We start from the raw sequence: 26,705 nt of genomic DNA on the forward strand, positions 1-26,705 counted from the left end.
TTCAAAAATAAAATCACTCATTCAGATTTTTATAGGCTTTTCCTATTTTTAAACCTAGATCATTTCATCTGTGTTACACAAGGAATAAAATTATTTACAGTTACTGTTACATTGCAGCTAAGAGATGCTGGGGACATGTCCCTGTCTCAAATATAGCTTGCAGTTAAATAACACATGAAAATGCCTTTAGAAAGGGTTATTTGTCAATTATTACATGAGAAAGGATGATCTACGGGAGAAACAGAGAGCAACACAGAATACCTGAGAGCTGCACATCATTATGCAAATGCTCCGTATTTGTATAGCGTCTTTCTAGACAGACTACATCTGCATTCACCAGTCACACACATTCATACACTGGCGGAACAGCCGCCAGGGGCAATTCGGGGTTCAGTATCTTGCCCAAGGACACTTCGACACGCAACCAGGGGGAGCCGGGGATTGAACCGCCGACTTTCCGATTAATAAAAATATTTCCACCATAAAGTGATGCAGAAACGTTCACCAGAATGCAGGAAATGAAGTGTTTAAAGAAATTTCCATTCTTTATGTTACGTTATGTTATGTTAATAAGGTAAGCAGAGAGTTGTAAAAAATCTTGAATGTTCTCCACTTGTTATCCTGTAGTTACACAGTAATATTAGGACTGTGGGCTGTGTTAAAATACCCACTGTTCTCCTGTACTCACACAGTAACAACAAGCTCTGTGCTGTTCCCCCAATTCTCACTCTGTATTTACACATAAACAATAAAGCATGTAACGGGAAATATAAAACATATATTCTATTGTTTTGGGTTTATTTTCTATGTTGCTTTTCCTCTTCTTCTCCTTCTTCTTCTTTTTATCCTCCCCTGACCAAGATGCCAGGGATGGCCACATCATGCTACCTCCTCTTTCTTCTGTGGTTTCTGGCAATGAAAAAAAAACACATAAAATAATTGTCACTGGTTAAGTGGAGTAAAGTTAACTTTAAATTGACTCCACCACCACACATAAAACACGGCTTAATAACAATCACATTTAACATAACCATAAAATTCGACTTAATAATAACTATCAAGATTTAGGATTTTTTTTACAGTCAGAGTTATTAGCTTAGCCTCTGGCATTTTACGGAGCATAAATTAGCCTAGCGGCTAGCAGACTTTTCCTCTCCTCATAGCTTAACGAATTACATGTAGTATTTATACTGAGTCTTACCCACCGCTGGTAAAGTTGCTGCATCTCCCGACACGACACCACGGTTGAATTTTCAGCCTGAATGTCATTTTGTACAGCAGCTGATCGTAGCTGATCAGCCGTTTTCAGGTGGCAGAAGCGTAGCTCAGCTGCTGGGCGCATGACGTAAACACGTTAGTGCGAGTCCTCCCGGAACCCGTAGAGATCGCATTTCAGTGGCCGCAGCTCGAGAAAAACTGCCTTTACATGAAAGTCTATGAGAGAGATCTGGATGGATTACAACCTGTCTGAAATCGCCCCAAAAGAGGCGGGACTCCATGGAACATGACTGGACAACGATATTCAGAGACAAACACAAAAACACAGCTACCTAACAGTGTTGAAGAAAGTGTGAGAAAAATCCCCTGCCTTTTCCGGCTTGGCGGTGCGTCGCCCCATCGCCATAGTGAACAAACCGCCCCTGGACAGATGTATCATGTACAGACCTACAAAAGACCAATGACTTAAAGCCAATAGGAAGTTGTCCATTTTGAATTTAATGATCATTTTTGGTGATTTACACACTTCCAAATACGATGGATTGGACCATTGATGAATAAAGGTTGTACAATCTGAGTTTTCGACAAAGGGCGGGTCCATGGCACGGTGACGTGGGCAGTAACATCTAATAACTGGGTGCTCTCTAGTGCCACTTGGCACACAATGGACACAGGAAGTGATGTTCAAGTCCTTCGTACATCTGCCGCAGCACACAATACATTCCACGTGTGGGGACCCGTCCAACGCCGCTTGCAACTTTATTATCAAGTCCTGATGATCTCTAAAAAACAAATGTGTGAGAACTCCTCTGTTCTGAAGCTAAGACTCTTCTAAAGATTTTTAACCCTCTATTACCTAATTGAAACTAAATTGGTTGCTAAAAAAAGATATATCTTCTTGCTTGTTTTGTACGACACAATAAAAATACAAACACTTTGTGAATAAAAATATAATCTAATGGAATATAACATTAATATAGACAAACATAACTTTTTATTGGTCAGGGATTTATCTTTCAAAAAACAGATGCAGATCTCTGTGACTCCACAAACTGTTTTGCAGTTTATCACTACCACATTAAATTTAAGACCACCCGAACAACTTGCATAATAAATCATACCTCTTCTTCAACACTAACACGTGACATTCATTTAAAATACTATACTAATTTCATATTAACGTGTTACTAAAACACAGTATGTCTTACTAGTGCTGGGCAACAATTAAAAATTTTAATCGCAGTTAATCTCATAGTTATGCGCAAAATTGAATAATGTGGTTTGCAAACACTTTAAACAAATAAGAAGCTTTTTCCTTTTTCTCTTTACACAGCAGCACTAAAATATTTATTGTAAATCTCAACTTAAACATTAATGTGATCAAATCAAATATTAAACCAAAGCTATTTGCCACTGCCAGGGCGTTACCTTTTATCTAGAGTCCAGAGTAGTCATGGGAAAAGTCTCTCTTTTGAAAGACGAGTCACCAAATCTCGTTCATAAAAATTAACTAATCTTTTTTTGTGTCATTTCGTTCATTAACTAGGCTGGTTATTGCGGCGCTGCAGCCCTCTAGTTGGAGACTTTTAAAAAACAGCACCGTTCTCAAACACAGAAGGCTGCCTGGTTTGCTCTAATTTACAAAGTATAATGCACAAATTCACCTCTTGATCTTTCTCTATCATGGTTCTATAAAGCCCCGTGGAGCCACAACCAAATTCAAACCATGGAAAAACCAAAGAAATATGTTGTCAATATTCAATTATGCCACTACTCCGGCTAAATCCAGCCATTTTCACAATATTTCCTGAGTATACTACCAGCCCAGCCATATATATATATATATAATTATAATTACTATCACTATATCTCTAAAGTGCTCATTCATACAGCAGCCTAACGCCTATCCATGAGTAAAATCTATATATTAACATCAGATTTACAGGGAATATATTAATAAGCTTGACACACTAGATGAATAAAACACACTCTTATTAAAATTTAACAAATTTAATAATAATCTCAAACACTGCAGGTTGTTCACCAGTGAGGAGCTGTGAAACAACAGCACGGCTCTGTCGATGAATAAAAAGGAACGTGTGTTCTCTGGCGGACCCGGATAAGCTGTTAGCTGTAAACACATTCACAGGGCTAATGCTAACGTTGCTGCGTGGCTGTGTTTTAATGTTTTAATGACCGGGTCTGATTATTTTGGAGAGGAGACGACCTCGGAGGTAATTCGGGTCCAGGTAGAACCCTGTCAGGGCTCTGAAGTGGACACAGAACAACTCTCATCAGCTGTTAGCTGTAAACACATTCACAGGGCTAATGCTAACGTTGCTGCGTGGCTGTGTTTTAATGTTTTAATGACCGGGTCTGTTTATTTTGGAGAGGAGACGACCTCGGAGGTAATTCGGGTCCAGGTAGAACCCTGTCAGGGCTCTGAAGTGGACCCAGAACAACTCTCATCAGCTGTTAGCTGTAAACACATTCACAGGGCTAATGCTAACGTTGCTGCGTGGCTGTGTTTTAATGTTTTAATGACCGGGTCTGTTTATTTTGGAGAGGAGACGACCTCGGAGGTAATTCGGGTCCAGGTAGAACCCTGTCAGGGCTCTGAAGTGGACCCAGAACAACTCTCATCAGCTGTTAGCTGTAAACACTAGCAGGACTAAAGTTACGGTGCGTCTGTGTTAAAACTATAACTTAGTACAACATAACTGCGCTGTAATAACGGTATGCTTTATTAAATGTCACAAAATTATCAAAATAGATATTAGATATATGTCGGTCCAGTGACTGTTACCTGACAACAGACGTGCCTCTCATTCCCCGGTGCTGGCAGGAAGTCAGCCTGCCGAGTGAAGACAGACTCTGAGGAGGACCCATGTGAGCGCTGAACGATTAGTTCATTCCTGCTCCACAGTAGCCGAGATGTCACGTGAAAAATGAACGACTCAAACCCAGAGACCCAGAGTTATGAGTCCTGAACTAATCAATTCTGTTTCCTGTGACCATGCAGCTGCCATGTGACGAGTGAACGTAAGAGTCCAAGACTATTCACACATGTGTGAAAATGAACGAATTACTCACTGAGACAACCCGTTCCTCCTGAGTCACATACAAGATTAGGTCAAATGAACGAAATGTTCTTTGAACAACACAACACTAGTCCAGAGCCACGATCAGAACATCAGAACAGGCTCTTTCTGAGCAGCAGGGGAACATTTGCAGGCTGATCAACATCCCCCCTGTGTGCCCCAGGGTTTGACTGTATTCAGAGCCAATGAGCAACGGACTTTCAAAATAATAATTCTTTTTTTAAAACTGCATTCATGAGAGATTAAATGATTGTAGGCTTTAATTAATGAATGCATTTTAATGCCCTATTTCTTAGATAAACCTTATGTACACCAACACAAATGTTTAAAAAACTTGACTGACTAAGAACAGTTATTATGCAACAAAAAGAAAAGGCATCCCTCAGGGTTCGATTCTGGGCCCAGTTTTGTTCACATGAACTAAATTGAGCTCTCGGCCTGTTTTATTTAAAGTATTGTTTTAACACTGCCATCAGCTGTTACTGAGTGCCTCTCTGCTCTCCTGACAGTGTGGACTGGACAACGCTTCAGATAGTGAATTAGCAGAGGTGAAGAGGAGTTTCCTGACCAGCAACAGTGTAAAACCGGTCGGAGTCGGTCCACTTGCTGTTTCTTCGGGGCAGCAATACAGTCGTGTGGCTGCCATGAGGACTCAGGCAGCCGACGGAAAACAGTATACGGTCCTTTTCCTTCTGACAGGTGAGATAAATTAAACATTAATGATCATGTTTGGAATGAAAACAGTTCTTACCTCCAGATAGCAGGCATGAAGTCTAGAGTCTGTATTAAACACTGTTCGTCATCTCTCTGTGTGACATCCAGAGTCCGGATTCCTCCACAAAGTGGTTTTGCTTAATCGGGGTGCACACATCATCGAGGAGATTCAGGTCTTCACACAACCTCAGCTGGTCAAAAACATCATCCTCTCCCCGTCCAAGGTAAACCTCACACCTTCAGGGTTATATTACAGTTCCTGCTGTGAGATGATTTAGAGTGTCAGAGACATTAATGTTCATACTATAGGTATAACTATCATCCCTTTAAATCTGTGTTTACAGTGGCATTAGGCTGTTTTGGGTGATGTTGAAACTTGCTGAGCACGACTGATTTAAGGCAATAATTGGGTTAAAGGATTATTGCATCAAAGGGTCAAAGAGCCTTGATTTATTGATATTTCATATCCTGGATTAAAAATAAAACAGACTTCTCGGTCTATATTCATTAACAACTTAATAAAAACATGTTAACGTAAATAATTATGGTTAAAAATTAACACTGGGGAAAAAGGCAATGTGAAGAAAAATGGAAAAGCTCTTAAACAAAATTAAATAAGAACATAATAATAAATTGTTTTCATTTACAAAATAAAAAAGCAGACAGTTAAACAATAGTTTAAACACTTAAAGGCGACCTATTAAACTGCTTTTCCAGTCCTATATTGTGGTTCTGTGACGCCTGTATGGCAGCTTTGCATGAATTAAGTTCAAAAAAAGAATTTTCTCTCTCTACTGTCTCTTCATGTAGGCCTTCATTTCAGCCTCTGTCTGAAACAAGCTGTAGATGCGCCTGTCTTTTTAAGGTCCCCCCCCTCAAAGCCCACTGTCTTCTGATTTGCCAAGACCTGAATGTTACCAGGCTGCTGTTGTTGCTGGGCGGAACAGGCAGACTGAGCGTTGCCGTGCCCTCAGTGTGGGAGCACATGACCATATATGGAACAGCAGCTCCGTCTGCTCAGTAATACATAAGCTGTGTCTCAATTCAGGGACCGCATCCTTCGAAGGCTGCATTTGAAGACCGAATACGTCACAGTCGGTGCGACTAGGCTGTCCCATTTCGAAGGCTCCTTCAAATGCGGCCGACAAATGCAGCCTTCTTTTCGTCCTTTTGGAGGATCCAACAGCTGGATCCTTCGCAGCCCCAGGTGTCCCGACATTCATTGCACGTCGGCTGTGGCTGTGGAGTTGAGCCCCCCGGATTTTACCTATAAATGTAAGTATTGCATTTCAACTCACTTCAAAAGCCAACTACACAAATGTAAAAATAACAAGAGGCATAAAAGCGCAATGTGTCGTTTAAAGAATAGTTTTGTGGAAGAAGTTAACGTGAGTTAAGTGATTAACTGGCGAGCTAACGTTAAGTTAACGTTACCTGAGGTTATGATGTGCTAACGTTAACGTTAAATGCAAATCGTTTGGGCAAGTTACAACCTAAAAAATAAAGCCTTTAACGTTTCACTTTAAATCGAAGAGGTTCAGAGTCAGACCGGCGTCTTACCGAGATTGTCGCGATATTAAACATCACTTATTCTTAATATTATGTACATGAAAATAACGTGACCATGTAACGTTTGACTAATTTAACGTTAGACGGGTTGTGAACCCTGCTTGGTTTTCACACCGTTAACGTTAGTAACAGTTACAAAAAGCTTGGGATATAGTACACGGTTAATGTAACTAGGTTATTTTGCGATTTATGCTGCTTACTGTTTGGTGATGTGAAGCAAAAACTTACTTAAACATGTCGTTTTGTTTTAGGGAGCAAGGAGCAAACTGCCCTCTTTATTAAATTGAGGGGGGAGAGCGACCACCTCTTCACCGGGGCAAAATTTTCTGCCAACATGGCTTGGAGGTAATTAAAGTATCAATAGCCCTTTTGTAATATCTGCATTTAATCATCGTGTACTTAAAATTACAGTTAAATGAACCGCCATCAAATTCAAAGCCTTTAACAATAAGACAACCAGTAAATGGGGCAGCCCTTTGTTGTGTCTTCACACAATTACCATGAACCGCAATTTCCCCACTGTGGGACAAATAATGTTTTTTCTTATCTTATCTTTCTTATTTCTTTTGTTTCTCTGTGATTAGGACAATTTTGGAGAAAATGGGCCTGTGGGGGAAGGTGACTTCCCTCCAAGCGAAAAAAAAGTGGGACAATTAAAAAAAAAAAAAAATACAAAGTATGTATGTATGATTTGAAATTGATATATTCTGTATACATTTTTGCATAAATCGTTCACTGTGCAGCATAAAGGGAAATATAAACCGCATTCATCTTACAACCCTGTTTTAATATAATACATACATTTACCTTGTACATTGTATATTAATGCACATTAATAAACACAGTTGCTGAAATTTGTTTTTCTGCTGCTGTTATTTACCATGATTGATTTCCTGTGCAAGTGTCCGGGGTCAGGAGAGGGTGTAGGGGGGAAGCCCACTGCTGCAACTTGGCCCTGGTTTGTCCTCATGGATGAGGTGTTGGGACAGAGGCATTCCACCATCCCACCTGTCGCAATTGCCTCTATCCCTGAAGACACAACAGGGCCAAGTGCTGCAGTGGGTGACCAGGAGGAGGAGGAGGAGGAGAGCCAGCCAAGAAAGAGAAAGAGGGACAGAGAGGATGAGCTGCTTCAGCCACTGAAGGAAGACATGAAGTTGCAGAGAGGGGCAGAGGAGAGGATGGACAGGCTGTTCTCTCTACTAGAGAGACTGGCCGAAAAATAAATAAATCCTTAAATAATAATATATATAATATTTATTAATCAGTTCAAATAAAATATTTTTTAAATAACTGATTTTCTTTTCTTTTAAACTATTAGTATTTACAACATTTATTTCACTGAGCAGTGAGACCCTGGTGAAGCTGCTGGACCTGGATGGGCTGCCACAATAAAGACCCTGGTGTCTTCTGTCAGCAGGACATCATCTGGTGTGGTCTCCAGAGTGTGTGCAGGTGTGGATGCATCTCTCCACTGTCCACCGCATCGTCCATCAGTGGGTTTGCAGGGCTGGTTCAATCGACGGCTGCCATGTCACTTAGATGTTTTAGTAAGAGGCAAGAATAATAGGCAGTGCACACAAAATACTAATTCACAATCTTATTTTGACAAAATAAATCTACAAAATATTTCAACAGGCAAAATTGTTAGGATATGAATAGGAATTTATCGATCTTTTACTTGCCTGTTAAAAATATTGGTGGTCAGGGGCACCTCCTCCAGGGCAGACACCTCTGCAGACAGCTGGTCACGCCAGGAAACACCGCTGACCGTCTCCAAACCGTCTCCCCCTCATCCTCTGGGGCCACAATGTCACCAGCACCAAGGCAGATGTTGTGGAGGATGGCACATGCTGTTATGACCTGAAATGGTTAAAAATATATTTCAGTCTGGAAAAAAAAAACATTTATGCTTTTTGATGAATCTGTCTGTTGATTTTCTCATTAGTACAGTAAAGAAAATACTCACGTGAGGTACAAAGGTGTGGTGCACCTCCAGCGCTTGCAGGAAGATGGCCCGGAACCTGGTCTTCATCATCCCAAAAGCACGCTCTATAATGGAGCGTGCCCTGGAGTGATGGCTGTTGAAGCGCTGGGCTCCCACACCTTGTGTTGGTCTCTTGTAGGGAGTGATGAGGGGGAGTGGGTGTTGGAGGCACAGGTACCCTCCGTCTGCAAGGATGAAATGTAGCGGAGCACTCTGGAGTCGTGGACCGACCCAGGCCGGCCCACATAGGTGTCAATGAAGCGGCCCTGATGGTCACAGACAGCCTGCAGGATGATGGATGGAAACAGTTTCCTGTTCCTGTAGCCACTGACCATCAGGGCCGCTCGGTGGCTTGATGCAGACATGGCAGCCGTCGATTGCTCCAGCTGCTTTAAAAAAGGCTCTGTGTCTTGCAAGCCCTGCAAACCCACGGGATATCGGTTGTAACTCATCCTGGGTCTTCGGTAGGTGGATGACCTTGTGGCAAATGGCCACCACTTCCTCAGTGACTCTGTGGAGGATGCGGTGGAAAGTGGATCGAGGCATTGCAAACACTCTGGAGACCACCCTGCATGATGCCCCGCTTGCCAGCCAGAAGAGAAACACCAGGGTCTCAATCGTGGCACCCCATCTGTGTCTCAGTTCCTGGTTTAGGAGGCCCAGTAGCACTCCCAGGGCCTCCCTGCTCAACCGGAAATCCGGCCGTGTGTACTGCAGGTTAAAAAACCTGTCCAGCGCAGGAACTCTCAAATTTATCCTGCAGTACAGGGGCCGGGGCTGGTGTAGAGATACAAGGAGAAGAACAACTGTTATGAAGTGCAGAGAGCTTAGTTAGATAAGGCTTGTATATCTTTCTATTCAACTTGCTTTAGCTGATCAATGACAAAAACACTGTCAATATTTTAATATTTAAGGTTTTCTTTAAATATGAAAATTATGTTGTTAAAGTGAAATGGCAGTAGCAATAAACTACGTTAACTGTGGTTAACATCACTGTTAGCTTTAGGAAGCCTATAGTACCTAAATACATATAAAATGTAACGTTTCTTAGTTACTTTCCCCCGTATTTACCTGGCCAGGGTCCTCTCTCAGCCTGAGATACATCGGTGAAGTATCTCTAGTTTCTCTATTGAGAGGTAAAATATTAAAATTAAAATATTCGTCTCCATTGCCGGTGGACCGCAGCTGTGAAGGTTGCTAGGCGACAGGAGCGGCGACGACGGTCGGTTCGGCCTTTTGTGGCCGCATGCCTTCGTGCGCCTCGAAGGCCACGCCCTTCTAAGGATGCGGCCCCTGAATTGAGACACAGCTATAGAACAGAGCTGTTGGTGTAAAACCAGTTCAAAACAGAACACGAGGAAATCAGAGGTTTTTGCTCACTTATACTCTTCTTATAAATACTTTAACCTCACTTTTTGAAGCTTTGGCCATGTTTAACATGAACATCCAACACTGTAACATTGTAGATAAGTCATAAAATGTGGAAAAGCTTAATAGGTCTGCTTTAAATACATTTAAACATTAAATGCAAAGCTTCCTCTCTAAGTTTCAGTGGCATGTTTTAGCTTGTGGCTCAGTGGTTAGCACTGTTCACCTATCCAATCCAATCCAATCCATTTTATTGATATAGCACATTTTAAAAAACAAAGGTTTACAAAGTGCTGAACAAGAAATAAAACATAAAAACACATAGAAACACATAAAACAACAAGAATACACAGCTCTCATGCTGGGTTAAAAGCCAGGGAATACAAGTGGGTTTTAAGACGGGATTTAAAACATTCGAGGGTCGGGGCCAATGTGACCTGTGGAGGTAGCTCATTCCACAGTTTAGGGGCTGCTGCTGAAAAAGCATGGTTGCCCCTGGGTTTTAACCTGGTTTTTGGAGCGACCAGCCAAAGTTGGTCAGTAGACCTAAGTGACCGTGGGGGGGTGTAGACTTGTAAGAGGTCTGAGATGTAGTGAGGTGCCAACACATTCAGTGACTTAAAAACAAACAATAAGATCTTAAAATGTATTCTAAAATGGACCGGGAGCCAGTGGAGCGAGGCCAGCACTGGTGTAATGTGTTCATGCTTTCGAGTTCCGGTTAAATGACGAGCGGCCGAGTTTTGTACTAACTGTAAGCGTGAGAGAGAGATTTGGTTAACGCCAATGTAAAGTGCATTATATATATTGTGCATTACATACAGTTGTCCAGACGAGTTGACATAAAAGCATGAATCACATGTTCAAAGTGCTTATGTAATAAAACAATTGATTTAACAACATTATTTATCTGTTTATCAAGTTTAAAACCATTGTCTGTTTTCACACCCAGATTTGTCACTACGGGTTTTGCACATTGTTGCAGGTAGACCAGGTCAGCAGAAATCACTAGCCCAACTGGGTCCAAACAAAATGACCTCAGTTTTATCTTCATTTAGATGTAAAAAGTTAGAAGCCATCCAGGCCTTAATATCTTTTAAACACTCACAGAGGAGTTTTCACCTCTTTTGAGGGGTAGATATATTTGGGAGTTGTCCGCATAGAAGTGGTAGGACATGCCATGCTTTTTAATTATGCTTCCCAGGGGGAGGAGATATAGGGAAAAGAGAAGTGGTCCAAGAATTGAAGTGGTCCACCTGGGTGCAGCAATTTCCTCCACCAATGTCACACTGCTGTCAGTAGGAGTTTTAACATAGAGATCAAACCAAACACACAATCATTGTAGTTATCTGCATCGGTCCAGATAAAAATTGACTTGAAACCTGAAAAGATGCCACAGCTTTGTTGGTAAAGCATAAGTGACGTGAAAAGCTAGTAGAGATCCGCCTGATGTAAGAAAATGACTCCTGAATCCAAAATTTGGGGAAAAGAGAATTACAATGATCTAAATCTAGCAATGTTCCTACGTGGCAGAAAATGGTTTACTCAGCCGAGCCTTGAGTATAGTTTCTATCTTCAGTGCTAGTTTAGTATTTGTTGTTTCCTCACGCAGTTTTAAGTTTTAAGTTTTTACCCCCACACATCCATCAATATCAGAGACAGGAGATCCCTGAGACCAACAGACCTATACAACACAGTGTCATCTGCATACTGACGGAAGGTGATAAAATAATAAAAGTAATGTCACATCATGTTACAAATCGTGAGTAAAGAAAAATGTGTCAAAAAAAGTCTCCCTACCAATTATGAAGGAGCTGAATGATGACCTGAAGGCTGCTTTGATGGACCAGGTGAGCTTGGTTTGGGCCGAGTAAAAGCTTTTAAGGTGGCTGATGAATATTTGACATGTAGATTACAGAACACACGTCACAGTGTTTTCTGTGTCCTGTAGGGAGTTCTGTACGTGGGGACATCGGAGGGGGTGACTGCTGTTCCTGTTGCCAGGTGCTCGATCTACAGATCCTGCAGCCAGTGTGTTCTGGCCAGAGATCCTCTGTGTGGATGGAGTCGGACCAGCAGGGTCTGCACGGGTCTGGACAGTCATGAGAACATGCAAGTGAAAGTTGCCTTTATTACTCTGTAAACATATTCAGAGATTGTTTAGCCTCAGAATCAGTTGTCAAGAATCAATTTCCTTCTACTATAACTACTGAGGGCCCTGAGGTCCACTCATCTGTGTTTGGGGGAATGAGGGAGTTTTTCTTGCCATGTATATCTTTCAATTACAAGGAAATACTCTAATCAAAAGTATTATTGCATTTTGCACGAGTATATGAGATCATGTGGTGTATGTGGTCTTTCTATAATCATACATTCTATTTTTGGGGTAGCTGAAGGAAAATGAAAGGAAGGATGGAAAGAGTCCGTGGCTGGATAGCATCACAGGAAGACTGCTTAGGTGCTGTTCAGATGGCTCTGTGAGGTGTTATATTTAAGATGTCCTTGGAACAGCATAGGGTACCAAAGTTATGAAGGGAGTCCACTGTTGTTTTGGTCATAAAGAGTGGAAACACAAAAGAGCTAAATGACGTAAGACCAGTGGCACTGACATCACTGGTCATGAAGTCATTGAAAGGCTAGTTAAAGGGAAACTGTTGGGTATGGTGGAGGAGGCTCTGGATGAAAATGCCACAAAGACCAATATGGTCATTGATTTTAGAAGGTAAATCTTCCAAACCACCATCTCAGAGCTTCTTTAAAGGATTTGGCATTGGATTTGTAGAACAGTATAAATATCTCGGAACAGTCATTGATAATGACCTGAAATCTGAAGTCAATTCTGATGCAATCTGTTCGCAGGGTTAGCAACGTTTGTACGACATTAGGTAGTTAAATGTTTTTAATGTTGACAAGACAATTATGTGTTTGTCTTTTATTGAATCTGTTACTTACCTTTATGATTGCATGGCATGGTAACCTAAACATCAGGGACAAAAACCACCTAAACAACATTATGAAAGTGGCTGGTGAGGTTATAAGTGTCTCACAAATTCCCCTGACTGCTATCTTTGCCCAGCAGGTTCTCTCACGTCCACGACTATAATAGACTGTTAAAACCTCTTCATTCTGAGTTTGTAACTCTTCCCTCAGGTCGTAGATTTAGAGTTCCACGATTCAAGTGAAATAGGAGCAAAAACTCATATGTTCCCTGTGCAATAACCCGGCTAAATCGTCTCAGGTAACCTCAATTGTTGAAATTGTTTTATGTTATTATAGTGTTTTTAGTGTACTGTGTGTACTGGTCACAGTTTAATTTTGTACTTGTGTTGTTTATCTGATCCTTGTTTTTTCTTCTGCCTGACTGCCAGTCAGGTTTTCCACTTGGGATAATAAATGAACTGACAGGTCACAATTGACATATTTATTTAAAAAATATTCTCGAAGTCTACTAACTTAACCGTCAGCTTTTTAAGTACTTAAAGTACTTAAAGTAGTAGTTAATTTAGGAGCACAATAAGTCATGAAAGACAGATTTTGACATGGATGAAAGAAAGCTTTTGTTTTTAATGTGGTCTAATATGCACACTGACCTATTCTTATCGATCTTGAATTTAGAGATCTGTTTAAAATATGTTTAGGTGCAGCAGAGCAGCTAGTGTATTATCTTGAGTCATTGTAATAAATAAAAAGCTCCATCAGCCCTGTCCAATGACTGACAGGCTGTGGTTTACACCTCAGGGTTCAAGATCTGGAGGATGGCAACGTGGAAGAGGAATGTCTGATTCAAACCCGGGTCAGCCTGGACACAGGTAACATCTTCCTTAGTATGTAGTATGTATGAACATGTATACAAGGCAGCTTTATTTGTCATATTACAACAGGTTGTAAAGTGAAATTTAGTTTGTCCTTTCTGCATCGTAGCAGACAATATACATCGATATACATTGTAAGCAGAAACTTCTCTCTTCACAGAAATATTTATCTTACTGTCAGAAGTTAATACCTACGGAAGTGCATTGCATTCACCAAAGAAATAAAAATTGGAAGCCTTATCTCATAATTACGAGATCAGGATCTCGTAATTGAGGCATTAGTTAGTAGTATAGTTAGTTTGAAAAAATTTACTTTGAGGTAATTTTGGGGGATTTTAATATTAAATAACTTCACTGTTATACAGATACCCAGCTAGACATTTTACTTTCCTAGAACATTTTGATAACTTTCCTGCTGGTGTCAAGGACATTGCCTTATAATGTTCCCTGATTGTTCCCAAACGGACACGATGTAAAGTTCTTTAAAGTGTTCGGGGACGTTATTTCGTTACGTAAGTGTTCAGGGGAAGTTTTGGTGGCACCTATTCTCAACATGAGACCATTGATGATTGGGGTGATTTTGGAGACACTACCCCAAAGTTATGCATTATTATCCATAAGTGCTGAAGTATCACAAGCAGGATATCAATGATTTGTGGGGTGATTTTGAGACACTAAAACTCTTAAAAGTGAAGTTACGGAGGAGAAAACTTTTCCAAAATTATGCAAAACAATATTTCTACAAACTTAGTGTTGTAGTATCATCAACATGTGATCACTGATACCTGGGGTGATTTTTGAGACACTACAGCCTTTGACAGTGAAGTTATTGAATATTGAAAATAGACCTACCTAATATAAGGTATGCAAAAGTCTTTTTTACCCTATACAAAGTGTTGTAGTATAACCAGCAGTATATCATTAATGTGTAAGATGATTTTGGGGGCACTATATTGTGTAAGTGTGAAGTTATTGAAAATCTCTGCAGAATGTGTTTTCGGTGTTGCACTTTGTAGACGGTCCTTGCGCACTCGTCTCACAGCAGGCTGCACGTAGAGACCAATGTCATTTGTTCTGCTCCTAGGAAGACTCATTTATGTGAAAATGTACTTGTAGCTCATTGTCTACTTAACTACGATAATAAAGAGGCATTGTTTGTGTTTTAAACACGTTTTGCTTACGAGTTATTGATCCCGGAAGCTCAAATCTGTGAATCTATTTCCAACTTTACTGAACTCAGTACTAAATGGCACCTTTCCAGTCATCTCTAATTACGAGATCTTTTCTCATAATTACGACATCTTTTCTCGTAATCATGAGATAAGGTTTCCAATTTTTTCTCTGGTGAGTGCAATGCGCTTCCGTAAATACCTGATCTGAAGTGTGTCTAACATTCTGCTGAATTGTTTTAACCCCTGTAGGGACAAAATCAGGGCTCCAGAAAAAGTAACGGTGGCAGTAAAACTGTTTTACTGCGATGGTTTAACTTTGCAATCAAACCGCGATTCACCTGCGTGCCAAACTGGCAGCGGGAGGGATCCGTCCGGATCAGGGATTCTGCGGACTTTTGCACCACTACTAACCCTGGTTTTAGAAAGGGGACTTAGTTATTGCATGTTTTTGTTGTGCATGATCACAGCCCCTATGTGTCAAATGAGAGTTCAAGACAGGCTATAAGAGTAAAAATATTGCTCAATTATGAGAAATAAGAAATAAAAGTAGCCTATTAAAATATTCCTGCATGACTTAAAATTTTTCAATACATCCCACCTATTTTTTTCACAATTTGCTCATGGATATGTTTACCACGTTTACCGTCTTAGTTTAGCACGTTAGCATGCGAACATTAGCTAATTAGCAGTGAACACAGAGATGCAGCTGAGGCTGATGGGAATGTCATGAGGATCATCAAAGTTATTACAGTTCATGCTGAAGGTCTAAAACAACCTTTCACCACAACCCATCCAACAGTTGCTGGGTACATGAACGTTCGTATGAAGTTGAATGATAATGCTGCTGATAGTTGTTCAGATATTTTAGTCCAGACCAAGGTGGTAAACTGACCGACAGACTGATGTTGCCCTCCATAGAGCTGTGCTGCCAGCATAACTGAAACAGAGAGCCTTACTCAGCACCATCACCTCCTCTCACTTGTATTTACTCTGAAATGTTCTGTCCTGCAGAAGTCGGTGTTCATTTGAACGAAGCAGTGAGGCTTCAGTGTCAGAAGCCTTCCAACCTGGCCACTCTGACCTGGACATCCCCCCGATTCAGAAACCTGCCAGAGAAACTCTTCATCCTGTCAGCTGATGGCAGTTTGAGCTTCCTCGCCACCGCCGACACCTTCGGGATTTATCGCTGTGAAGCGGTGGAAGGCGGGTACAAAGAAGAAGTTGCAAGCTATGCTGTCCGACAGATTGCTTCTCCTCGCTCCATGAGCCCGAATCCAATAGCCGGTGAAAACCATGTGGCCAACAACATGTTATGGTTTTGGTTGTGGTACTTCATGTTTTAGTTCACATATCACTTTGTGTCTGGATATTTGTCGTTGATTATGTTTTGTCCCTTTATGCATTCATTCAGTGTTGTCTGTTATACTTTTTTGTCCTTGTGTTTTTTTGTGTGCCTTGGTCCCTATTTTGTTCTAAATATTTACTTCCTGTTTTTGTATTTACCTTGGTTTGATTGTTTGCACTTGACTCTTTTCCCTAATTGTGTCCTCCTGTGCCTCGTCTTGTCACCTCCCTTTTTTGCTAGTTTATGTTGTCGAGTGTCTCCTCTGATTAAGGACTACCCTGTTGTAGTGTGGATTTCATATTTTTGTTCTTGCCTTTTCTTTTTGGACAATATTAAGGAATTTGTTTTGGTGACTTGATGCAAACTACTAATAAACATAAAATATTTAAATATAAAATTGACAACATAAAAAAGAGTAATGAAGATTAGCCTGGTCCCAAGCAGCTAAATAGCCTGGTCCAAAATAGTTTAAAAGCCTATTCCCGAGATGCTAAATAGCCTGGTTCAAAATAGCTTATTAGCCTGGTTCCAAGTAGCTTATAAGCCTGGTTCCAAGTAGCTTATAAGCCTGGTCCCAAGTAGCTTAATAGCCTGGTCCCAAGTAGCTAAATAGCCTGGTTCCAAATAGCTTATTAGCCTGGTTCCAAGTAGCTTAATAGCCTGGTCCCAAGTAGCTAAATAGCCTGGTCCAAAATAGCAAAATAGCCTGGTCCAAAATAGTTAAATAGCCTGGTTCCAAGTAGCTTATTAGCCTGGTTCCAAGTAGCTAAATAGCCTGGTCCCAAGTAGCTAAATAGCCTGGTCCCAAGTAGCTAAATAGCCTGGTCCCAAGTAGCTAAATAGCCTGGTCCAAAATAGCTAAATAGCCTGGTCCAAAATAGTTTAATAGCCTTGTTCCAAGTAGCTTATTAGCCTGGTTCCAAGTAGCTTATTAGCCTGGTGCCAAGTACATTTACTTTTACATTTACTCATTTGGCAGACGTTTTTATCCAAAGCGACTTACATTTGAGGAACATACAAGCATCAACAGAGCATCAACTACAGATCTACAACTGACAAAACATACTAGTAAGAGCTCACAGTACATATCACATCAATGGGGTAAATACCTAGGGAAGGAAGTAAGTGCAATCAATACAAGATCATTGTAGGGGATAGAAGAAGAGCACAGGAAATGCATGTTAGAGGTGTTATGAGAGAAAGTGTTGAGTTTTCAAGAGCTTCTTGAAGTTAGAGAGGGACGCCCCTGCTTGGATGGCGTGTGGTAGCTTAATAGCCTGGTCCAAAATAGTTTTATAGCCTGGTCCTGAGATGCTAAATAGCCTGGTTCAAAATAGCTTATTAGCCTGGTTCCAAGGTGCTTATTAGACTGGTTCCAAGTAGATTTTTAGCTGGTTCCAAGTAGCTAAAAAGCCTGGTTCCAAGTAGCTAAAAAGCCTGGTTCCAAGTAGCTAAATAGCCTGGTCCCAAGTAGCTAAATAGCTTGGTCCAAAATAATTTAATAGCCTGGTCCCGAGATGCTAAATAGCCTGGTTCAAAATAGCTTATTAGCCTGGTTCCAAGGAGCTTATTAGACTGGTTCCAAGTAGCTTATAGGCCTGGTTCCAAGTAGCTAAAAAGCCTGGTTCCAAGTAGCTAAATAGCCTGGTCCCAAGTAGCTAAATAGCCTGGTCCAAAATAGTTTAATAGCCTGGTCCCAAGTAGCTAAATAGCCTGGTCCCAAGTAGCTAAATAGCCTGGTCCAAAATAGTTTAATAGCCTGGTCCCGAGATGCTAAATAGCCTGGTTCAAAATAGCTTATTAGCCTGGTTCCAAGGAGCTTATTAGACTGGTTCCAAGTAGCTTATAGGCCTGGTTCCAAGTAGATTTTTAGCCTGGTTCCAAGTAGCTAAAAAGCCTGTTTCCATGTAGCTAAATAGCCTGGTCCCAAGTAGCTAAATAGCCTGGTCCAAAATAGCTTATTAGCCTGGTTCCATGTAGCTAAATAGCCTGGTCCAAAATAGCTTATTAGCCTGTTTCCATGTAGCTAAATAGCCTGGTCCCAGTAGCTAAATAGCCTGGTCCAAAATAGCTTATTAGCCTGTTCCATGTAGCTAAATAGCCTGGTCCCAAGTAGCTAAATAGCCTGGTCCAAAATAGTTTAATAGCCTGGTCCCAAGTAGCTAAATAGCCTGGTCCAAAATAGTTTAATAGCCTGGTCCCGAGATGCTAAATAGCCTGGTCCAAGTAGCTAAATAGCCTGGTCCAAAATAGCTTATTAGACTGGTTCCAAGTAGCTTATAGGCCTGGTTCCAAGTAGATTTTTAGCCTGGTCCAAAATAGCTTATTAGCCTGTTTCCATGTAGCTAAATAGCCTGGTCCCAAGTAGCTAAATAGCCTGGTCCAAAATAGCTTATTAGCCTGTTTCCATGTAGCTAAATAGCCTGGTCCCAAGTAGCTAAATAGCCTGGTCCAAAATAGCTTATTAGCCTGGTTCCATGTAGCTAAATAGCCTGGTCCCAAGTAGCTAAATAGCCTGGTCCAAAATAGCTTATTAGCCTGTTTCCATGTAGCTAAATAGCCTGGTCCCAAGTAGCTAAATAGCCTGGTCCAAAATAGCTTATTAGCCTGGTTCCATGTAGCTAAATAGCCTGGTCCCAAGTAGCTAAATAGCCTGGTCCAAAATAGCTTATTAGCCTGGTTCCATGTAGCTAAATAGCCTGGTCCAAAATAGCTTATTAGCCTGGTTCCAAGTAGCTAAATAGCCTGGTCCAAAATAGCTTATTAGCCTGGTTCCAAGTAGCTAAATAGCCTGGTCCAAAATAGCTTATTAGCCTGGTCTTAGCCTAGCTTTTAGAAATGACAGTAGCCATTTGATCATCTCCTTGCTTTTAAGTTGAGCATTACCGTCGAGTGTGAAGTTGTCTGGTTGAGCGGTTCTTGAGAAGGCGTTCTGAGCTGGCCCGTTTTGAACGAGCACTGCTCCAGTGGTGAAAACTAGTCCACGCTGTACCTCGTGATTCTCTTGTAGGTAAATAGCCTGGTCCAAAATAGTTTAATAGCCTGGTCCCAAGTAGCTAAATAGCCTGGTCCAAGTAGCTAAATAGCCTGGTCCAAAATAGTTTAATAGCCTGGTCCCGAGATGCTAAATAGCCTGGTTCAAAATAGCTTATTAGCCTGGTTCCAAGGAGCTTATTAGACTGGTTCCAAGTAGCTTATAGGCCTGGTTCCAAGTAGATTTTTAGCCTGGTTCCAAGTAGCTAAAAAGCCTGTTTCCATGTAGCTAAATAGCCTGGTCCCAAGTAGCTAAATAGCCTGGTCCAAAATAGCTTATTAGCCTGGTTCCATGTAGCTAAATAGCCTGGTCCAAAATAGCTTATTAGCCTGTTTCCATGTAGCTAAATAGCCTGGTCCCCAGTAGCTAAATAGCCTGGTCCAAAATAGCTTATTAGCCTGTTTCCATGTAGCTAAATAGCCTGGTCCAAGTAGCTAAATAGCCTGGTCCAAAATAGTTTAATAGCCTGGTCCCAAGTAGCTAAATAGCCTGGTCCAAAATAGTTTAATAGCCTGGTCCCGAGATGCTAAATAGCCTGGTCCGAAGTAGCTAAATAGCCTGGTCCAAAATAGCTTATTAGACTGGTTCCAAGTAGCTTATAGGCCTGGTTCCAAGTAGATTTTTAGCCTGGTCCAAAATAGCTTATTAGCCTGTTTCCATGTAGCTAAATAGCCTGGTCCCAAGTAGCTAAATAGCCTGGTCCAAAATAGCTTATTAGCCTGGTTCCAAGTAGCTAAATAGCCTGGTCCAAAATAGCTTATTAGCCTGGTTCCAAGTAGCTAAATAGCCTGGTCCAAAATAGCTTATTAGCCTGGTCTTAGCCTAGCTTTTAGAAATGACAGTAGCCATTTGATCATCTCCTTGCTTTTAAGTTGAGCATTACCGTCGAGTGTGAAGTTGTCTGGTTGAGCGGTTCTTGAGAAGGCGTTCTGAGCTGGCCCGTTTTGAACGAGCACTGCTCCAGTGGTGAAAACTAGTCCACGCTGTACCTCGTGATTCTCTTGTAGGTTCTACGTGCGTAGCTACGCCGTAGGCTACGTTTCAAATGTTACCGACCGAGCGGATCACATTCTGATCAGTCATTTTACGATACGATTCACCCCTATTGCGATTCAACACAATGTGATTAAATACGATACATACAGTGGGGGAAATAAGTATTTGACCCCTTGCTGATTTTGCAGGTTTGGCCACTTACAAAGAATGCAACAATCTACAATTTTAATCATATGTACATTCTAACAGTGAAAGACAGAATCCCAAAGAAAATTCCAGAAAATCACATCATATGAATTTATAAAAATTGATAACCATCTGATGAGGAAAAACAAGTATATGACCCCCTACCAAACAGCAAGTATTCTGGCTCCTACAAGCCAGTTAGTCTTTCTTTAAGACACAGCCCCAATCCCAACCAATTATCTACATCAAATACACCTGCCTCACCTCGTTACCTGTATAAAAGACACCTGTCAACACCCAAACAACCAGCATCCAACATCACCACCATGGGCAAGACCAAAGAGCTTTCTACGGACATCAGGGACAAGATTGTTGATCTGCACAGGCTGGGATGGGCTACAAGAGAATCGGAAAGCAACTTGGAGAGAAAAGATCAAGACTGTCGGTGCAGTTATCAGGAAATGGAAGAAGCACCACACCACCGCCAACCTCCCTCGGTCTGGGCCTCCACACAAGATCTCGCCTCGTGGGGTGTCCCTGATCATGCGAACGGTGAGGAATCATCCCAAAACCACAAGGGGGGAACTGATGAATCAACTGAAGGCAGCTGGGACCACAGTTACAAAAGAAACGGTTGGTAACACACTACGCGTCATGGATTGAAATCCTGCAGCGCACGCAAGGTCCCCCTGCTCAAGAAGAAACATGTACAGGCCCGCATGAAGTTCGCCATTCACCACCTGGACGACTCAGAAGAGGCCTGGAAGAAGGTGATGTGGTCAGATGAGACCAAAATAGAACTTTTTGGCCTCAACTCGTCGTGTTTGGAGGGCAAAGAACACCGAGTACAACCCAAAGAACACCATCCCCACCGTCAAGCATGGTGGTGGCAACATCATGCTTTGGGGGTGCTTTTCAGCCAAGGGGACGGGACAACTCCATCGTATTGAGGGGAGGATGGACGGGGCCATGTATCGTGGAATTCTGGACCAACATCTCCTTCCCTCAGTGAGAGAGCTGAAGATGGGTCGAGGATGGGTGTTTCAGCACGACAACGACCCTAAGCACACCGCCAAAGCAACAAAAGAGTGGCTGAAGAAGAAGCACATCAAGGTTCTGGAGTGGCCTAGCCAGTCTCCAGACCTGAATCCAATTGAAAATCTTTGGAGGGAGCTTAAAATTCGAGTTGCCAGGCGACAACCTCGGAACCTGAATGATTTGGAGGCTGTCTGCAGGGAGGAGTGGGCCAACATCCCTGCCGAAATGTGCACAAACCTTGTCACCAACTATAAAAACCGTTTGACATCTGTGCTGGCCAATAATGGCTTTTCTACAAAATATTAACATGCTGTTTGTCCAGGGGGTCAAATACTTGTTTTTCCTCATCAGATTGTTATCAATTTTAATAAATTCATATGATGTGATTTTCTGGAATTTTCTTTGGGATTCTGTCTTTCACTGTTAAAATACATAATTAAAATTATAGATCGTTGCATTCTTTGTAAGTGGGCAAACCTGCAAAATCAGCAAGGGGTCAAATACTTATTTCCCCACTGTAAAAGAATAAGCATAAGTTGTGCAATTCAATATGTCACAAAGTTTGAATGTGATAAATTACTTTATGTACTTGTTTCTGTAGTACTGTAACTCTGTTAGACTCTTATTTATGTAGTTTCTTTTGGACCTCTAAAAAATGTTATCTGACAAAAGCTTAAATTAAACCGGGCCTGGACTTTGACTCAAACCAGTCCTTCTTTCCTGTGCTCTGTCTCCAGTTACACTTTCATAACACAAACATTTAACAGTTAAGCCTGATTTATAGTTCTGCGTCCAGTCTACGGCGTAAGCTACGCACGTTTCCACACATTCGTACTTGTGCATTGGTGTCTGCGTTGTTCTGCAATTACACCGCCAAAACGCTAGTTAGCAGTAGCGTTACAGCGTCCAGTGGGTTGATGTTTGCTAACTTCCAGTTTAGCCCTCTGCTAACTTTAATAGTAATCGTGCAACTCTTGTAGACTGAATGAAGTCTTTCGTTGTACTTAATAATTCTGGCCTCATACATTTTTACATTGAGCGCATTAAGGGACAAAAATCTCCGCTCTAAACACTGCCATAAAATTATTTATATTATTATTTTCCACTTTCACTGTGTTAAATCTTTTAACCAACATCAGCCCTCATCATAATACCAAATTTTATTTTTATTTTAACCCCTTAAATGCCATTTGTTTACATGATGCCAATGTTTTGATTGATGGAAAAAAACTAAGAATTTTTAAAAACTTTGTATACTACATGCAAAGTGGATTTCTTGGGAAGGAATTATCACAGCCTGGTATACGTCCATGATTAGCAGCAACATTGATTTTTACGCATTTTAATTTTTTGTGTTATGCCAGATTAAAAGAAATAACCACAACATATTGCAAACATTTTCCTGATTTCCACTAGGTGACTTTAACCGTGCCTGTCTCCATACACATCAAAATTTGCTCTAGAAATAAAGCAAAACTACAAGATCACCATGAATATGAATTTTTATTTTTCTAAATTATATAAACACATCAAAACTTCATAAAGACTTCATATCAAAACTTAATGTAAAAACCGAATCTTTATATCAAAAACTATACATACACAAAACCTTTCAACACCTAAACTTTCAGCAATACCAACAACTTTAGAAAACATATCACACTTCAGAATACTTCAGAATACACAGGCGTGGTGTAGGAATGAGAGGGTGTGTGGATGGAGGGGGTGTTCAGCTGCAGAATGGGAAGGCATGCCTACAAATGTAAGCGCCACATTCTGTGCAGGTGGTCGAAATGTTTCTTTTTTGTCTGCGCAGCAACAGCACGCCCTCCTCCTCTTGCGGGTGTCTGCAGCCCCACTTGCTTTTGCCTTTTCAGCAATCTGCTGCGATTTCACCATGGCTGCAGCAGCTGGTGTGCGGGGGAGGCGCCCTCTCCTCTGCATCCGGGGATACACCAGCATCCTCCCCAGCTCCTCCAGGAACAGCCTCCTTTTGACACTTTGGTCCCGGCTCCTGACCCTTCCTGGAACCAGGACAAAGGCGTTGAAAGCCGACACATCTATGAGATTATAGAAGAGCGCCATTGGCCACCGATGTTTTCCTCTTGCAGCTGTATGCGTCAACAGCCTGCAAAATAACAAAAGACCAAGGAAAAAATACGTATAAAACGTTGTAAAAATACGACAGAAAAAAAAAAATTATAAAATGACTAAATAGATAAATAGGCATATATTTTAGAAAAGCACACAAATAAATGTGCATATAAAATAAATGTGTGAGTTACTGTTGCTAAAAGCACAAACCTTATCCAGGTTGTCCACAGCTCCTTTGCATCCTGGGCTTCTGGTGCTCCCCTCCACTCACCGCAGGCTCGCGGTGCTCAGCAAAAACACGTTTCTCCCTCGTTTGGGCACATAAGACTCGGCCGTTGTGATCTGATCTGGGCGCTCGCTCTCTAGTTTGGAGGAGGTGTGGAGGAAGCTCAGGGTTGTTCTTCCTAATTGTTCCAACCAGAGCGAGTTTTTCCTTCAGCAGCTCCTCTGCCAGCGCATGAGAGGTGAAGAAATAGTCTGTGGTGACAGTGCGTCCCTCCAGCCCCACAACTCTCTGTTCCAGTATAGATCTGCATTTTCCATGCATCTGAGGTGGAGACATCACTTGTGACCCAGATTTTTATTCCATATTTGGCAGGTTTACACGACATGTACTGCCTGAATTTGCAGCGGCCACGGAACCCGACCAGCTGCTCGTCTACACAGACGTCCACCCCGGGGTTAAAGAGAAGGGGGAGGCGGTGCAGCCACTTCTCCCAGATGGGCCTGAACGCTGCGAGCTTGTCATCCCGGTAAAGTCCAGGTCGGGTCAAATCTTACATTTGAACTCCAGTTTTGGAAATTGCGGTGGGGCGTTGTGGCCCTGAAGATCGGCCGGCCTGTGTGATCATCCCACAGGCTCCGGGTGGACTCATTGCGGGACTTGTAGACTCCAGCCAGAATCAGAACCCGATGGACGCCTCCACATCCGTCGCATCAATGTTAATCCAGTTTTTCTGGGACCTTCTCAGTTTTACCATCTCCTCCGTGAACAGCAGCTGGAATGCGGACTTTGGGTCCTCGATGCGAGCTGTTCCGTAGTGTGTCGGGTCGCCTTGGCAGGCACGTAGCGTCTCGGCGTTAGCGGGTGACAAGTGGAGTCCATTTTTTGATGTCCACATAGGATCGGCTGTCTCCTCTGTGTTATCCAGCTCCTCACTTTGAGTTGAGTCAGATGAGGAATCCGACGTCACGTGAAACTCCACATCATCTGTGGCGCTCTCGGTTACACTACCACTCCAGCTCGCCGTCAGTCTGATGGATCAGTAACGTAATCCACAGCTTCGGGGGCCGTGTAGGTTTTCTTCATGTTGTCGGGTGTGAAATGGCGGCACCGAAGAGGCGCATAGCTTTATAACTTTTGCTTCAACCGCACCTGTATAAACGCAAATATTCTAATCCAAAACAAAGGCAGACTTTGTTTTGGATTCTTTGTGTTGCCGCAAGATGCAAGATTTTATTATTGTCTAAGGACTGACTGCTGTGTTTTTGCCTCTACGTAGGTGAGAAATGTTCTAAAGTCTTTGAACCATAGACTGCACAAAAAAAAAGTAACCTGCAGGATATTTGTGTGATTTTGTCACCTAAACACCACGTTTGACATTTAGGCCCTACACACATGGCTCTCAGACATCCACACATACTCAGTCATTTTAGATCATTGAGCCATAAAATGCTTTATAACACAGTCAACCTATGTAGTGGCGCCATCTGGTGGAAATTTAATGTTTTCCTTCAAAATGAAAGGATGTTTCGACACAAGTCATGATTCATGTATTGGTGACGGCTCGAGCCGTAAACGACGTTTTAATGGGTTTAAATGTCCTTATTGTTTTGTCCTTATTGCACAGACGTCGATATTTGATCTACACAGTGTGTGTTATTCCTATTCTGCAACATGGGATCAAAATTTAAAAAAAGTTTTCGATAAGGAACAAAAATGTCCTAATGCAGCATTAAATCAGCAATGAATTTAAATACAACTAACAACAGATCCAAAACGGCAGCGATTAAATGATATGAATATTTTCTCCATGAAATAGATAATTATGGATTTTAACCCAACCTGGAAAAAAAACACGTATAAAGTAGAAACAGTCTGTTTTATTGAGGACTTCTCCTCTAGCAGCAAACATGTGAACACAACGGGACGCTGACAGCATGAATACAACATGTTTGCTCAGACTCTTTAAGGATCGTCGGGTGAAGACATTCACTTCTGCAGCTGCCAGTTTTCTGTCCAGGATTTATTTAAGTTTAAAATCATGGAGGGTAGTGACATCACTTCCTGTGGGCGGGGCAATCTCAGCTGTTTCCTCACTCTCTTTACTGCAACATGAGTACTTCTACTGCAACAATGCTGCTGATAATACTCACATACTTTTACTGTCGGAAGGTTTGAATGCAGGACTTTTACTTGTGGAGTATTTGTACTTCTACTGCAGTAAAGGATCTCTCTCTGACCCATGTGACTGTGGACATCAGAGAATATTGTATTTGGTTTCTTTTGCTCACTGAAATAAAGGCTTTTGTAGACAGGGCTGGGCGATACGGCCAAAAATGTTATCACGGTAAAAACATTTCACATCATTCGATATCGATAATTATCAGAATATCAAACCGTTTTTTCGTTCAAGTTTAAAAGCTGATTTTTGCCCCTGACTGAAAACTGAAGAAACCAGATGGTTCATTATGTGGTTAAATTTTTCTTTAATGGGACAAACACTTGATGCCAAACAGAGGATCACTTCACAAATCTGAGGCAGAACAGTCAAAACTAGTATGATAATTATTTTTAAACAAATCTGATGAGTAAATCTTTTTCCTCAACAAAATAAATTATGTGATAATTTCTTTGTGATTCATATGAATTAAACCAAATATTTATTGAACATGTGTTATTTTATTTTTTATTGCCCAGCCCTCTTTGTAGATCTGTCAAAGGTATTGATAAAGTATCGAGTTGCGGTAATTGGTGATAAAGGGACATGTTTTCACTTCATGGTTAATATTTAAGTTCTTAACATTGGCTGATTACTTTTGACATTATTTCTTGGTATCAGGTAGAAATC

General features: G+C 41.5%; 1 protein-coding gene and 1 long non-coding RNA gene across 4 annotated transcripts in view; one reads left to right on the forward strand and one right to left on the reverse strand.

The window, feature by feature from the left end:
* LOC119898203 (semaphorin-4B-like) overlaps positions 1 to 16,584 on the forward strand; it is a 32,884-nt gene extending 16,300 nt beyond the window's left edge. Inside the window, exons 10-14 of one of the 3 annotated variants that reach the window (XR_005443508.1) lie at positions 4,829 to 5,018; positions 5,142 to 5,257; positions 6,082 to 6,308; positions 6,854 to 6,947; positions 7,187 to 7,423. Coding sequence is in view for 2 of the 3 variants with exons in the window: in XM_038712393.1 (XP_038568321.1) it covers positions 4,829 to 5,018; positions 5,142 to 5,257; positions 11,909 to 12,069; positions 13,696 to 13,766; positions 15,953 to 16,284 (870 nt within the window). In the remaining variant the exon portion in view is untranslated. Of the gene's footprint in view, positions 1 to 4,828; positions 5,019 to 5,141; positions 5,258 to 6,081; positions 6,423 to 6,853; positions 6,948 to 7,186; positions 7,424 to 11,908; positions 12,070 to 13,695; positions 13,767 to 15,952 lie in introns of those variants that run through there. The other 2 variants (XM_038712393.1, XM_038712394.1) reach the window with 2 other exon arrangements.
* Positions 16,585 to 23,024: 6,440 nt separating this feature from the next.
* LOC119898204 lies at positions 23,025 to 26,395 on the reverse strand. Its single transcript, XR_005443509.1, has 2 exons — positions 23,845 to 26,395; positions 23,025 to 23,668 (listed from the first exon to the last, which is right to left on the reverse strand). It is a non-coding gene; the product is annotated as an uncharacterized LOC119898204 (long non-coding RNA).
* Positions 26,396 to 26,705: the final 310 nt, after the last annotated feature.

This window comes from Micropterus salmoides, unplaced genomic scaffold (genome assembly GCF_014851395.1).
Source record: "Micropterus salmoides isolate LMB-PRFRI ecotype aquatic unplaced genomic scaffold, ASM1485139v1 Ms_hic_scaffold_11, whole genome shotgun sequence".
Lineage (NCBI taxonomy): Eukaryota > Metazoa > Chordata > Actinopteri > Centrarchiformes > Centrarchidae > Micropterus > Micropterus salmoides.